Genomic DNA, 16,006 nt, shown 5'->3' on the forward strand with positions numbered 1-16,006 from the left:
AGAAACTTGCCTCAGATATCTTGTTGTTACATACCTTCAAGTCGATTACGACTTATGGTGACCCTATGAATCAGCGACCTCCAATAGCATCTGCTATAAACTACCCTGTTCAGATCTTATAAGTTCAGGTCTGTGGCTTCCTTTATGGAATCAATCCATCTCTTGTTTGGCCTTCCTCTTTTTCTACTCCCTTGTTTTTCCCAGCATTATTGTCTTTTCTAGTGAATCATGTCTTCTCATTTTGTGTCCAAAGTGTGATAACCTCAGTGCCATAATTTCAGCTTCTAGTGATATCTAAAAATATAATAATCAAAGTAGCTCTGTCTGATGATACCTGAAAAATCTCATGCCAGTTTTCAAAAGATTCTTACAAGTGGAATTTAAAGTGGCAGATTTAAAAGTCTAAGGCATGTACACACAAAAGGACTCTTTACATGATTTCTATCTAGCAAATTCATCCATTAGTTTTGATTTGTATTGTAGCTTGAGGTCTCCATGATCTGCATTTTGAGCTATGAGCAAGTAGCATTTATGAGCCATGAGCAAGTAGCATTTATTTATATGGCATCTAAGTTGCTTTTCTTCCCACAACTGAAGTATTAAGTTCTTGTACAGCCTGGAGTGAAACAAGAAGCCTAATTTCCCACCCACCCCCATTCATCTGGGAGTTCATTAGTAAACAGCTACAGGCTGATTGCTGATGGTTATTCTGCTGCCAATATATTAACTCATTTCTACTGTAAGAGGCTGTGAGAGAGAGCTTCATTTTAGCTGTAGGCATCTCCATGCAGACGAGAAAGATTGATTGGTGGTGTTTCATTTTTAAGGGTTAAAGTAGCAGGCTGGAAATGTTGTGCTTAGGGATAAAGTGCCAACACTGCTTTATTCCCATAACAAAAGGTTTAGGCTGACTTTCTGAACAAACACCATCTGAGCTATACAAAAGCTAATGAAAGCACAACTGAAGTGCATAAACATGAACATACAGACCACTTTAAGAGCAATGCAGATGCTGCACTGCTAGATAGAAAGCTAAGTACAATTATAATACTAATGATGTAAGCAAGCAACAAGCCCGTGAACACAGAGCCAAGGGGATAGACCTCATTTGACATTATTATGAATTGGCTTTCCATAGGAAGTAGCAAAATACAGAACATAACAAGGATTTCTGATTCCATACCAAGATCCAATTACACTCTGTTACATTTGACAATCTGTTATTAGTATGAAAATTAGCCTTGACAAAATTCATCAGGAACCTCTTCTGAACAAGGTGAATTGTGCAGAAGCTCCCAGCTGACCCCTCCTGAGCCTAAAGTTGCTTTGCAAGCACAAAGATATGCTGAATGGGCTGAACTACACTAGAAGGCCAAGTGGCTGCTTCCTTACCCTAAACCCGTGTGACTAAACCGTGGCTCTCCAGATATCATTGGAACAACTCCCATAATCTCTGACTGTGCTGGCAACAGCAATGGCAGTTGGAGCCTAACAACATCAGAAGACCACAGGTTAGTCCCCTCACCCCACCCTCTCTAAGGCTGTAGTTAACCCCTTCAAGTTACCATCACCGCTGCCCTTGTGTTGACTACTTTCCGGCACCTAAGGAAATATAGACTAGTTTGCTATTTGTATTAGTGTGTGAGAGGCACAATATGAAGAGCACTGGCTAGTAAGGTGCATATGGGCACACACAGTCCAGCCGCAGCAAATCTCTCTGTGGCCCATCTAGGAAAATATAAGCCAAGGGAAATAAATCTATTCATGTTCATTTTATTATGGAACAGCAGAGTTTCAACCTATTCTTCAGCTTTAGTACTTTATACCCATTCTAATCCTCCTACTTATTTATTTGTTTGGGGGGGGGTTGCATGTAAATATATCTTAACAGACTGCCGCTCATATAAAATATCAGGGCAGTGTACAACCATGTTTACAACTACAAAATGCATACTATGCCCTAAAAACAATACAGAATAATCATAAAAATGACTAGGTCCTCTTTAAACACTTTAAACTAAATAGTGCTGGCGACATGAAGAAGTCTTCAAGGTTAGCAGCAAAGAGTGCAAATCACACAAGTTTTTAGAACTTGCCACTCGCCCACTGCAACCACCAATTGCCCTCAAAAGGCCACCCAGCTGGTGAACTGCACCTGCCTCGCCAGAGACATGCTCTCTGCATCTCTAGACAGCTGTATATGCAGCCTGCACAGCGGTGCATTGTGTTAACACACCTCTGTCAAGGCCATACAGATAGTTCGGGTTCTCCTTGTAGAGGGAGTGTATGCACTGTGCACATGCAGCCAGTACAAAATTGCATTAACTCAGTGCATTACTGTGGTGCTCCCATACAAATCATTTCATAAGGAGGCATTGAAATATGCAAAACATTAATGTTCTCTACAGAGTCATATTATGATGCAAGCTTCAAATCCGAAGCCCTTGCTCAATCGACAACCTTACCCTGTATTCCTAATTTTGGAAAACTCATCCACAGGGTACAATGAATGTTTATGTCTCAGAATAATAAAAGAAAACCTAACTAGGACAGTGTTTGCAGTCTTACAATTCAAAGGCATCATCAGCAAGATAGGCTCGCCTTGCTGGGACACCCCGTTTACCTACTCGTTGGGGGTGGAGGGTCAGAACATAAATTCTAGGTGGTAAGGCAGGATATAAATTTAATTAATAAATTAATTAATGGGTTACCATACCAGGATCTAGGAATTCATTTCACCATCTAGGAGCAAGCTTTTCCACCTGCTTTTCTCCCTCACCCTTGCTCTTAGTGACATTTTTCTGGGAACTGTCCTTTACCAGGAAGAGGAATGCTTTTGGTTTTTAGTTGCTGTTGCTTTTTAGAAATGCTAGGATTTTGTTGGCTTGAATTTTTGTAAATTGTATTGTTTTCTTTGTATTTTAAATTTGTATTTTTCTATTTGTGGGTAAGCTGCCTTGGGGGCCTTTTTGACCAAAAGGCAGCCTAGAAATAAACTATAACATAACATTTGTCATCTCTTCATCTCGTATCATTTCAGTTCAGTACATTAATTAGAGCCATTTCCAGAATGAGGAGGATCAAATGTAAGGATGTTGAATTGGTTCAAGGAATCAAACATTTTATTCTTGGTTACACTGCCAAAATGTCAATGTATCCTTTAACAAAATCACTAACCCAATAAGTTCACTGAAAGAAAGTCGATGTTTTTTTTTTACCAATGGGTGTTAACAAGAAGCAGTTCTAAAATGCTATCAGGAATTTTATTATAGTCTGCTAACTGTCATCCCTAATAAATCCTTATGCTATGTTGTTTATGGTATATACTCTAGAATAACCCTAATTCAAGTCAGTAACATTACACTAACTCAGCAGACCTCAAACTGTTGGGCAGCCTCTTTGGAAGACATGGAACACCTAGAAGGGAGGGATAGAGTGCCAGGAGCATAGGATAGGATCCTGCAGAGCCTCTGCCCTGTCACATATTGAGGCTCATAGCTCAGCTGAATGCCCACTTGCAATGGACCTCACTGATCCACGCTAGATGTGTAAGGACAACTACTCCATCACATGTCCTATCTTCACATATTCCTTTGCATGGTTTTAGGACAGGCCAGACATGTTCTATTCTATTCCCCTTCTAATGCCAATATTTGATCAGTGATCAGCCTACAGATATTCATATACAGCAACAGGCTGTATGCGAGAGTCTCTGCACACCGACAGTTTGTTGGCTGAGAGGAGGCAAAAGGTAGAGAAAGTGAGAATCAGACCCAAGCTCAGAAAAGTTTAAGAACAGTGCTCTAACTTGAAGGTTGCAGGTCTCAGCCTTGGCTTACTCATGCAGGACACCTGTGCGGACAAGGCTGGATGTGGGCATTTTGGCACCATAGATGCATCAGATTTGTTCTCCATCCCTCTGCCTACCTATCTCCACTCTAAGGCCTTAACTTTTGTCCTACCCGAGGTTTTGTTGATCTAGCAGACATATTCAACTTTTCTGAGCTAGCAAAATGGTAAGCCAAACCAAAGCTACAACATGGCTGCATCTCATGGAGTGCAAGGTATCCTTGAAGGAGTTCAGCACTATGCCAGATGACTCATCCACCCTCTGACGCCTAGGACAACAGTTCCATTCGTCCCAATGGGTGAACCAGCAATGTTGCCAAGAATAGTACCCAGCCACACTGACCTACTCAGATAGAAAGCATAAAATAGAAAATCATTAATTACTCCTTAGGTATCAAGCCCTGCTGAATAAAATTCTTACCACAACGAGGTTCCTGAGGCGTTCCCTTCATAAACAGCATGCAGGGGGCAGCACTGATCAGTTTCTTGAGTCGTACACTTAGGTCTTCTTTAACATTGTCATTAGAACCAGGAGGAATAGTCAAGCTAGATGCGTGACGCTGAACTTTTTTGGTCAGTTCTGGTGCATGAGCGCCATCTAATCGGTCAATTTTTTGCAAATTCTATCAACAGAGAACAGCAGTTCAAATAAACATTATGAACTCTACAAGCACTGCTTTTAAAAAGCTACTGGAAGATGAACACTCTCTTCTCCATATAACAAACACTCTATTGCAGGATTCAAATCAAAGAAAGTTAAACTCCCTGAGAGAAATCCACCAAGAGCTACTGGTGTACAATCTCATTTCAATATGACTGGCACAACAGGAGGGAGTGCACATCCAACAGGGATGCTCTGCATGTGGTGAACTAAATTTTGTGAGAACTCACTTTAATAATAATATAAATACCTGCTAAAGGATTCTGAACAGGAACCAATCAATAGCCATCTCCACATCACTATTCAACAGTGTACAAAGGTTTCATATTTAGGAACTATCTGGTGGTACAGCATGTATTTTCTATGATTTTTTTTTGCACGTTTCAGCATAGGGAAGCTTCAAATATGTGAGCTGGGTGTTCGCCACATGGGTAAGATATACAAAATTAATCAAATGTTACATCTAAACAAATTATCATACCAGCATGGGGAATAGTCATGCATATCCTTTTAAGTATCATGCAAGTGAACAAGGTAAAATATGCTTACCTTAAAAAACAAGAATGTTGGAACTGAAGTAATTTCATATTTTTCAGACACTTCAGGAACCGCTTCAGCTTCCAGCTTAAAAAAGGGGGGGCATAAAATAGTTTTTTATTTTCAAACTCTTTATTTATAGTTTAGATTGTGCTGGCTGATCTTGTCTACTCTGTTCTTTTAGTAATGTTAAATGTTTTAAAAGGATTTCAGTGCAAAAGTTTGTGACACATTTGCATTTAAATGAAACTCACAGGGCAGGCTTGTCATCCACTGAGCCTGCAGTGTCAAAACAGGTTCAGAGGTTTTTATTTTGTTGCACATTTCAAAAGATGCCTGGAGGCTGTGAATAAAATTTTGGTGCACTAGTGACCTAGTAAATTTTCAATCATATGCAGCTACTACTATATTGAAATCCATAAATCACTGACCCCAGTTATGTCATGATTACAGTGCTTATTTTCTGCCCACAGCAATTCTTGCTGTTTGCTCTATTGACTAATTTCAAGAGGCAGTACATCATGACTGACATTTGCAGCCTTCTGCAAATTATGAAGCAAAAAAGTAGTTCTTCAATAAACTACTGATGCCTGCTAAATTTTTGTTTTTAACTCCTGCAAGACTGCTAGATATTAGTATACTAGGAACCTGAAATGTTAATAGATCAAATAAGAAATTATAGAAAATGCAACGATCAAATAGATGTCCATTTATGGACACAGGAGACACTGGGTGATCCAAATATGAATGGCTATATGACCAATAAGATCCTCCGTGGCACAGAGTGGTAAGCGGCAGTAACGCAGCCGAAAGCTCTGCTCATGGCCGGAGTTCGATTCCAACAGAAGGAGGAAGTCGAATCTCCGGTAAAAGGGGTTGAGGTCCACTCAGCCTTCCATCCATCCGTGGTCAGTAAAATGAGTACCCGGCATATGCTGGGGGGTAAAGAAAGGCCAGGGAAGGAACTGGCAATCCCACCCTATATATACGGTCTGCCTAGTAAACGTCGCAAGATGTCACCCTAAGAGTCGGAAACAACTCGCACTACAAGTGCGGGGACACCTTTACCTTTTTATATGACCAATATTAAATCTGAATGTAAACAGGGTAGTTTGCTTAAAAAGCAGATTAATTCTGGCGTATGAATGCCTGAAATATTAGTGAATGTTGACATCAACATGTGAATGCTGATATCCCAGATGAGTTTTCTGGGTACCCTAAAATAGATATGTTTTGAACACTTATTACAGTAAAGTGACCATTAATATTCACTGGTGTGTTAGTTTTTGAAAATTCACGGCATTTTTTCCGGGACTGCCAACATTCACATGTGAATGCTATCTTAAACAGAGTGAAGTTCATGTAATACGTACATGGAAGTTTGGAAGTGGAGGTTACAACATGGAATGCGCTATCTGAACAATGAAAGCAAACCAGTGAATATCTAATGAACATTTAATATAAGGAGATATTAGGTGTGAATGGATAAAAGAGATAGATTAGCAGACCAAATCAAATCTACAGATCAGAAATTGTTGAATCAAATATTCAACAGAACATATTGCTCTAATACTCAAGGTTTAATGACAAAAAAACTTGACCATGGAAAGATATTTTAATATGCAATTCCATCTGGATTATATTTTGTAAGCTCACATGATCAGGACCCACAGCAGGGTCAATTTTCCATCCCTCTACTAGGTTTGTAGTAGGAAACAATCAAGCTATGTCACCTATATTAGGGAAATAGAAGATTATTGTGCAGGTTTTCTAGTTTCAAGTTGTTTGACTCTTCCTGTAGGCAGCTCTGCTCATTTCTTTGAAGTTTGCCACATCTAGCACAATCCTATGCATGTGAACTCAGAAGTAAGTTTCATTTTGCTTCCCTAGGACTGCAGCCTAAACCACGGGTTCTATAACATTTTGTACTACATACCTTGGATCCATCACCATCTAGCTTAATCTCTACAGGGACTCTGTTTCCATATTTTTGAACCCATAATCATAACATTCAACATAATATATTTAATACCACCACCAGGGTTAACCTAGAGGCAGACTCAAAAGTCCAGGTACCCATGTCCAGTTACTCACTCCAACATAACTGAACAATCTCAGTATGTATGCTGGATTATTGTTTGAAAGCTCCCCAATGCCAACACAGCAGGGTTTTATTTGTATTCTTTATTTTGTTTTCCTCACTTTGTCAAGAATTGCTTCCAATGTGATTTTTACAGTATTGTTCTGCATTTTAAAACAGCAGCAACATCATCTCCCACTTCAAGAACAGGTTGCACACCATAGAGATGATTAGCCTTTCTTAGGTGGCAGAACAGCATGAGAGAATAGCAAGAGACTAATCAGCTCTATCTATATGGCAAACAAGGACAGTAAGCTTTCTTTTCTCTTTCCAAGTTATGATTTAGTTTAGCATAACTGATGTTGTAATTTCATGTTTCATCTTTCCTCATCTTAACTCATTGAAAACCCATGACTTTTCAGTTGATCGCTACCATTAGTATGCAAACAGATCAATTTTATAATTAATTTGACTTCAAGCAATATAGTTATCGACTTGTGTGGTGATGGAACTTTAGTTACTGTAGCTGTTATTGGTAATGACCTAATGGCATTTTATACAAATACTACTACTATTATAATATTAGTTCTGTTCCATACTATCCTTCAAGACCAACATTTTTTGCAGCCACAGACACTTCAGTCCTACACGTGTCCCAGTGGGGCATCACAATGGCCTGGTTCACATATCATATTAAACCATAGTTAAAAGCAAACTATGGCTTAATAATCTGAACAAGGTGGTTCATGACAGATGCTCTTGGAGGTCACTGATTCATAGGGTCGCCATAAGTCGTAATCGACTTGAAGGCACATAACAAATGGCTTAACGTGAATGCACCATGTGCTGTCTAGTACACATTGCTTCTCACTGTTTCTCCCCTGTTCCTGCTGGTGCCACACCACCAGAAAACAGATCATGGGTGATAAGTTAAGAGCACCCCTTGGCTACCACTTGTGGGTTAGAAAGAAAGAAACCACAAGCCCAGGTTTGGACATCAGAATAAACCAGACTCTGTCTTGTTTCCCAGTGGCACAGCAGCAGCAAGAGAGAAGTAGAACAAGTACTTCCCAGCAACATAAACATTCACTTGGTTTGTTTTTAACTATGGTTTAAATATGACATGAAAACTTGGTCAATATGAGCTCTTGGGTATGATCTAGAAGGTTGTGTTTACATACCAACTCACTTCAATAGCATTTTACTTCTCTCGTTATTTTTGGCTACTTGGCAAAGGCTATAATTCCAAACATGCTTATTTAAAATTAATGGAACTTACTACCACGTAAATGAGATGGGCATTTCAGTTGTATAGGTTTTAAACCTAGACAAATGTGTCCCTTGCCAAATATAAAATACTATACATTTTATACACACACACACACACACCTTGCTATCCTATCACTTCCTGTCTTCATAATCACAAATACATTAACAAAGCCCTTAAACCTTCATCAATAGAAAAAATGACTGTACCAATTCAGTAACAGGATCAAATGTATGCCATGAAAAAAATATAAATAAAACACCTGGGGGAAGTCATTAAGCATGATACAGTAAGCAAGTAAAAAAACACCAAGATGTTATCGAGACCTGCGCTTGTCCAGTAAGACAACAGTAACTTTCAGATGCCACACTGGTCACAAATCATAAAGCAAATTAACTGGTACACCAAGTGTATGCTGGTATATGCAGCTTGAGCAGCTCCTGCTGCACTCCTCCCTTACTGGAGAAGGGAAACTAATCACAGAGGGCTAGCTTAGTGTTGCGTCCAAACCAGTGTTTGTGATTCCTCCAAGCCATGAACAGGAAGATAAGATTTCTTTTGTAGAAGCAAACCACGAATGCTGTACCAGCACTCCACAGTTTGAGCCGGGGCTGCTCAAGCTGCATGTACCAGTACACAACCTGTGTACAAGCTAATTTGCTTTACTACGGTTTATGACCACTGTTATGTCCAAATGCAGCAAACATTTTTTCATTTAAAAACATTTGTATCCTACTCTTAATTGCAAAAAGCAAATCCAAAGAGTAACAATACAATATAGATAAAACAACATAAATATCAACATAGGAACATAGAAAACTGCCTTATACCGAGTCAAACCAGTGGCCCATGTGAGCTCAGTATTGTATACAGGGACTGCCAATGACTCTCCAGGATTTCAGATGGGCGTTTCTATGAGCCCTGCCTGCAGATGCCGGGGGTTCGATTTGGGACCTTCTGCATGCAAAGCAGATGCTTTACCACTGAGCTACAGTCCTTCCCCAGAAAAACATAAAAGAGCATAAAAACTAGGCAGACAAATTAAAACATAAAAAAAAGTCCAGATCTGACATAAGTCATCAGGGTCAACAATATTCCACAACATAAAGTACAAAAATGTATACAAATGATATGAAGGTCAACTGACCCCAGTTTTTAAGACATAAAAAGTGCTACTATTAATATGTACATAAGAAAATTATTATATGTGCATAACAGTATAATATTCATGAGCAACCTATGCCCAACATGTGAACAGGACAGACAAAAAGGCTACATGAGGCATATCTTTGCTGCAAATTTGTTATTTTGTCAGCTGCAGAGATAGCATCTTCCCCTTTTCTTGATGTCACTAGCAGCAGGTCCTGTAAGTTCTGATACTTCTTCTTTTGATGTCCCAAGCAAGCTGGTTACTGGCCTAGACTCAATCCAGGGTTTGATCAACTCTGGACTTAAGTATATTAGTATACAGGCAATTAATCAGGCAATGTCCATCATGTTTGAAAGCACCACCATCATTTGACCGTGCATTTAAAAGTGCATGTGGAGAACATATGGCCACTAGTGTCCAGGCAACCCTTTAGTTTATTCTAATAAAAACTTATCTCAGGCTTGGAAAATCCTGCTGTGAAGACTTCTGGATTTGTGGGCAAGTCTGCAGGAACTTCTGGTTTCTTTGCTTTCCGCAATGTGCTAACCAGAATCAGTTTTTGTCTTACCTAATTTGTTAACCAGTAGCACAACCCTGTAAATGTGATGTTGGCTTCTCAACTCTGTCTGGGCTAGGTTTTGAGCTGCTAGGACACTTCCTTCCTTTCGTAGATACACATCTGCATCATAAACATGTTTTGGAATGGCAACACAGAGAGAAAGTTAGGCCATACTTTGCAAGCTTGGATGGTATATACTCCTTCACTGGACATCTTCCTTTGAATAACACTGATTGTTCACCAATCGGAACATTTTCATATGGCATGAACTTGGATGGCTTTAAGAGGATTAGACAAATACATGGACGATAAGGCTATCAATGTCTACTACCCACAGTAGCTATGCTCTGCCTTCATGGTCAGAGGCACCATGCTTCTGAATACAAGTTGCTGGAAACCACAGGAGGAGAGAGTGCTGCTGCACTCAGGTCCTGCTTGTGGGCTTCCCACAATCATCTGGTTGGCCACTGTGAGAACAGGATGCTAGACTAGATGGGCCATTGGCCTGATCCAGAGGGTCTTCTTATGTTCTTATTGTGCCAGTGGAGTTGCAATGCTGGATGGAGGAATCCCTGGAGTATGCAGCTGTGGAACACTAACACAAAAGTTTAATGGTGGATTTTTTTCAGTGCCACAGAAATATTTTGATCCCACCTGCTGACGAAAGGTTAATACACAGCATTTAGAACTAGTGCATTTGTCCTTTTTTACCCACTGTACCACTGTTACTGGGACATGTAAATATTCTTACACGAATATTAACTTCAGCATGCTATATCAGAACAGCTACCATATGCAATTATGTAAACCCCAAAAATGTATCCATCTTTGTTAGGTCAATACAGTACCTAATACACAGTTAAGAGAAGATCTATTTGCCCTACCAGCAGCCTCATTACATTACATCAAGTAAGCAGTAAGAACTTTAAAATAGTAGTATTGCTCTCTTAAATCCCTCAGATAAAAAGATCAGGATTTATTCATTACATTACGTGTAGGAAAGCCACTAAGAGTTATATTTATTGAAAGTGCTAGCTCAAATAACTAAAAGGAAGAATAACTATCAATATTCTAACTAGATATTTGGCAGCTGAAGATTTGTATGGCTACTTCAACATTTGGAATACCAAGCCTCTCAGGCTTGTTTGCACACTCAGATCCTAGTCACACAGTACCTGTGCCTCACTAGACCTCTTTCTATCAGTTCCTCTTATTCTAAAATAGCACCTCCTGTTTTTATGCTGAAGCTTACCTACAAACAACACGTATGCTTTCATCATATCCCCACTCAAAAGTAATCAGCATCTCTGTACTGGCCAGTTTTCAACATTTTCTAAGACAATCTAAGATGACAGCACAGAAGCAAGGTGATGTTCTCTTCTCCCCACCCCCCATACCTTGGTGGCTTCTCTCCTCCCCATCATCCATTTCAACAGCAAGGTGCAGGCCCCATTCTCCAGGTCCTGCTTAACTCTTTCCACACCTAGCAGGAGCCTGACTCAGAGTGCAAGCATGTGCATGCACCCTTCTTCCACCCACTCCCATTCCAGAAGGCATTTCTCCAAATCAGCCTTCGCCAACATGGCACCCTTCAGATGTTTTGGACTACAACTCTTATCTGCCCCAGCCAGCACAGCAGTGTTCCCAATAGCCTCAGCATCAAATAACTGTGCTGGCTGAGGCTGATGGGAGTTGTAGTCCAAAACGTCTGCAGGGCATCAGGTTAGCAAAGACTACTCTAAATGTACATATCAGAAATCCAACATGACAAGGACCAGGAGAGCACCTCACTCACCTTCACCCATTTGCAGCAGAATTCAACTCCCACTGACTTTCATAAGAGAAGTTTATAGAGATCACCATTTCCTAGGCTGTTAAGCATTGCCTCACCAATTAGTTTTTGTGGATTTTTGTCTACAGTGAATGGAAGCCATTCACCTACTCCAGAAGTCTATACAGATTACTAGCAAAAAAAAAAAAAAGAGGACAAAGCAGCAACTGCAAGGCTGAAACAGACCCAAGTTTCCCAATTTCAAGGTTTTCAGCAACGTGGAGCAGCTGAAGTAGTTATGCTTCCACTTTTTCCTTGTACGCCCACATTCAGCAATCATGCGAGATGAAAACTGCATGACATTGTCAGTTCAACTTACTTTCACAAATGTAACCTGTGGGTGCTCCTTTGCTAGTTCAGCCATGACACTGTTCATTTGAACACACTGCGGAGCCCATGGCGCCCAAAAATGAACCACCACTAAACACCTGTGACAAAAACAGGGAAAACAGAGAGGTCAGATACCAACAAAGCAAAGTAAAATAAACACAATCAGAGTCACACTGTAAAGTTCCAGCTTTAATCCCTGGTATCTCACATTAAAAGCTCTCTGAAAACAAAAACAAAAAAAACCAGTCTGAAACCCTGGAGACCCAGCCAAAAAGTAGATAGCAGTAAGACCTACTATTTGACTCAGCGGCTGCATTCAGTCATCATCAGCCAGTTTAGCAAGCCAAGATATGAACTGGCTGTGCACTCTCTTGTGCAACTCTTCTCTTCACATAAAAGGTAAAGGTGTCCCCGCACTTGTAGTGCGAGTCGTTTCCGACTCTTAGGGTGACGTCTTGCGACGTTTACTAGGCAGACCGTATATATGGGGTGGGATTGCCAGTTCCTTCCCTGGCCTTTCTTTACCCCCCAGCATATGCTGGGTACTCATTTTACTGACCACGGATGGATGGAAGGCTGAGTGGACCTCAACCCCTTTTACTGGAGATTCGACTTCCTCCTTCCGTTGGAATCGAACTCCGGCCATGAGCAGAGCTTCGGCTGCGTTACCGCCGCTTACCACTCTGCGCCACTGAGGATGAACTTCACATAAATAAGCAATAAATAAAAATAGAGGAAGCTCTCCATTAACCACAGACAGGAAACTATAGCTAACAGCCTCTGAACAAGCCAGGATATTAATAACAATTTCAAACCATGGCTTAATATTATGCCTTGTTTTGAAGCCGTTAACCATAGATTCCTGGTTCTTACAAAAAACAGGAAACTTCAGTAAGCCCACAAGGCTTGTTCATACCTCAGTCCAATATATGGCAAATTCTTATATCTCCCATGGCCTGCCTTCCAATTCTAATCAAGGCAGAAAAATGATCCATATTCAAGTCTCACTCATTGCTGCACATCCCATTTACATCCACCAGAGAATTTACCACCACATTCAGTTGCTCTTCAGTGGGAGACTGCATACCAAAGTCTCCCAACCTGTAGCCTGTATGACCACACTAGAAGCTACAAACTGAACCTGTTAGTTCTCCTAATTACCTGACAGTAATCTGCCATACCCCATTTCCACTCCATGAGCTGGATAAATAAGCGTCCTTTAAGTCATAAAGGTTTTGTAGAGAAAGTTGGTAATGACTAGAGTTTTCCTTTAGAAGTTGCAATCACATATTTAGATAGTGACAGGTTGGTTTTTTTCTCTGCTTCAAGGTTGGGGTGGGGAAGAGATTTCAATGGGGGGAAAGCATGAGAAAATCTTCTGAATTCATTCTCTCTCCATATCATTCTTCAGCTTCAAATTGTAGCCTTAATGGATGCATTGTTTTAAAAAGTGTTATTTGTGTCGTCTTTTGGAATTACCATAAAAACTAGGAAATGGGTTTGATTAGATTTTTAAAAGTTGAATTTGAAAAAGGTTTGATAAGATAGCTAAAGTGAACTTCATAGTTTCAGTTACATATTCGTTCTACTGAGGTCAATGGCAAAATTTCTACCTATATGGATTTTAGCTCCTTTTTACCCTTCCCTGAATGTGGAGGAGATGGTGTCCTTGGCCACATTCACACTACAGATTTATTCCACTATTATTCCACTTTAAACAGTCATGGCTTCCTCAAAGAATCCTGGGAAGTGTAGCTTGTGAAGTGTGCTAGGAGACTTCTGTTCTCCTCACAGAGCTACAATTGTCAGAGTAGTTTAACAGTAAGTCCCTCTTCCCAAAGGACTGGGAATTGTAGCTGTTGGGGGAACAGGGACCTTGTAACAACTCTCAGCACTCTTCACAAAGTACACTTCTCAGAATTCTTTGGGGGAAGCCATGACTGTTTAAAGTGGAATAAAGGTATGGTGTGAATGTGGCCCATGTCTTCCTCGGAGTGTGCTTCTGTAACTCCATGCATCTTGTTAGGCTGCTAAACTTCCCCAGGGCCAAACAGCCTGTTCAGCAAGGTCAGCATTCAACACAGAGGCCTCCTTGCTCAGCAACAAAATTGAGATCTAAAAAAGCAACATCTAATACACATATTCTATTACATGCACTTTCCAGTTCAATTCATTCTGGAAGGGACAGAAAAACAGAATCTGCAGGCAGCTAGGAAAGCGGACTAAATGGCTTGTGAAACTATTTGACTTTTACTTAACAGGCATTAAGATGTAAATATAAGAACAGTAGAATCAAGAACCCTGTTTCCCAATGCACCGACCTAGATGGGGTTGTTAATGTTACACAGCTTAAAAGCAGCAATTTATAGATCCCATGCACAAGCTTTAAATGGGCAGCTGAAGCATCGTGTCTGCAAAAGTTCTTCGCACATCCCTCTCCAAATGTGTAATGGACATCTGGCAAACCTTATATGAAATAAAATCTTTATTTCAAAGAGCTGTGACAGAAGTCCAAAAGAGAGAGGGGAGTAGTAAGAAATCTTTCAACAACATAGGTCCCATCTGAGCTATAAATTTAAAACAGTATTATACCACTTTAAACAGTCATGGCTTCCTCCAAAGAATCCAGAGAATGGTAGTTCGTTAACGGTGCTGAGAGTTGTTAGGAGACCACTATTGCCCCCAAAGAGATACAGTTTCCAGAGTGGTTTAACAGTCAATCCCTGTTCCCAGGAAACAAACTGCTACCTTTGGTAATCTTACTCAGAGCAAACTACAGTGCCTTTTGGCACAGCCCTAATCACGTCTGCACAGAAGTAGGAATGCAGCCTTACTTACAAAACAACTATGCAAGGGAAGGCGGAGGAGAGGCCCCCTTTTAACCACCCTGATCGTGAGAAGGGCAACGAGGATACAATGCGGTGGAAAAAATCGGCATAATACAGGCTGAAATCCTAGGCACGCTGATTTAGAAGAATATCCGATGCAGCTCAGTGGGGTTTGCTTCTGAGTAGACATGGCTTGGTTCAGAATAGCCGCCCGCGGCAAATGATCGTGTGTACGCAGCGTGAACCGTGGCGAACCGGCCTGCGGACAGACGAGGCGGCGGCGGCGGCTGCTGCACCTTCTGCTTTCAATCGTGGCTCCTTCCCTCCCGGTCTCCCCTTGCCTTCCCTCAACACCCGAAGAACTAAACAGCCTCAGAGCAGAGCTGGGGAGGCGGCAACAGTAGCCGCCACATACCTGCCCGGCTGCTGCAGCACATCGTGGAATTGGCCGGCGGATGCCGCTTCCACTACAGCTGCTGCTCCTCCTTCCGCCGCCATAGCTGGTGCTGATCTCCGCGCCGCGGCCAAGCAGGGAGGGAAGGGAAGATCGGGGAGGTGCTAAACCCACACTTTATTTCCCAGCCTACCTCCTCCGCTAAGGCTGCGCACGCGTAGGCTTTTACTTTGAAGGAAAAAAACCCTACAGATTGGTTCTCGAGAACGTTTGCTGAAATCTCGCGCATGCGAATCAGGAGGGAATAAAGCTCTCCAGGAGGCTTTGCTGTTAGAAACCGTTTACCCACAACTACTGCCACCCCCCCTCGAGATTTATACATGTTCGTCCAGAAGCAAACATCCTGTGCATGTCTGATCCTTAGGTCTGCAGTTCTGTGCATACTTTCCTGGGAGGTAAATCCCACTAAAACTTAGTGGGACTTAATTCTGATTAGAAATGCATAGGTTCCCTGTCTATT

At 41.1% G+C, this 16,006-nt stretch overlaps 1 protein-coding gene across 1 annotated transcript in view; it reads right to left on the minus strand.

Moving 5' to 3' along the window:
* GLRX3 (glutaredoxin 3) overlaps nt 1–15,722 on the minus strand; it is a 31,634-nt gene extending 15,912 nt beyond the window's left edge. Inside the window, exons 1-4 of the mRNA XM_061635642.1 lie at nt 15,508–15,722; nt 12,254–12,362; nt 5,060–5,134; nt 4,271–4,472 (exon numbers count right to left, since the gene is read on the minus strand). Of these exons, the coding sequence (XP_061491626.1) occupies nt 4,271–4,472; nt 5,060–5,134; nt 12,254–12,362; nt 15,508–15,590 (469 nt within the window). The 5' untranslated portion in view covers nt 15,591–15,722. The remainder of the gene's footprint in view (nt 1–4,270; nt 4,473–5,059; nt 5,135–12,253; nt 12,363–15,507) is intronic.
* Between the last annotated feature and the right edge of the window lie 284 nt (nt 15,723–16,006).

This window comes from Rhineura floridana, chromosome 7 (genome assembly GCF_030035675.1).
Source record: "Rhineura floridana isolate rRhiFlo1 chromosome 7, rRhiFlo1.hap2, whole genome shotgun sequence".
NCBI classification, from domain to species: domain Eukaryota; kingdom Metazoa; phylum Chordata; class Lepidosauria; order Squamata; family Rhineuridae; genus Rhineura; species Rhineura floridana.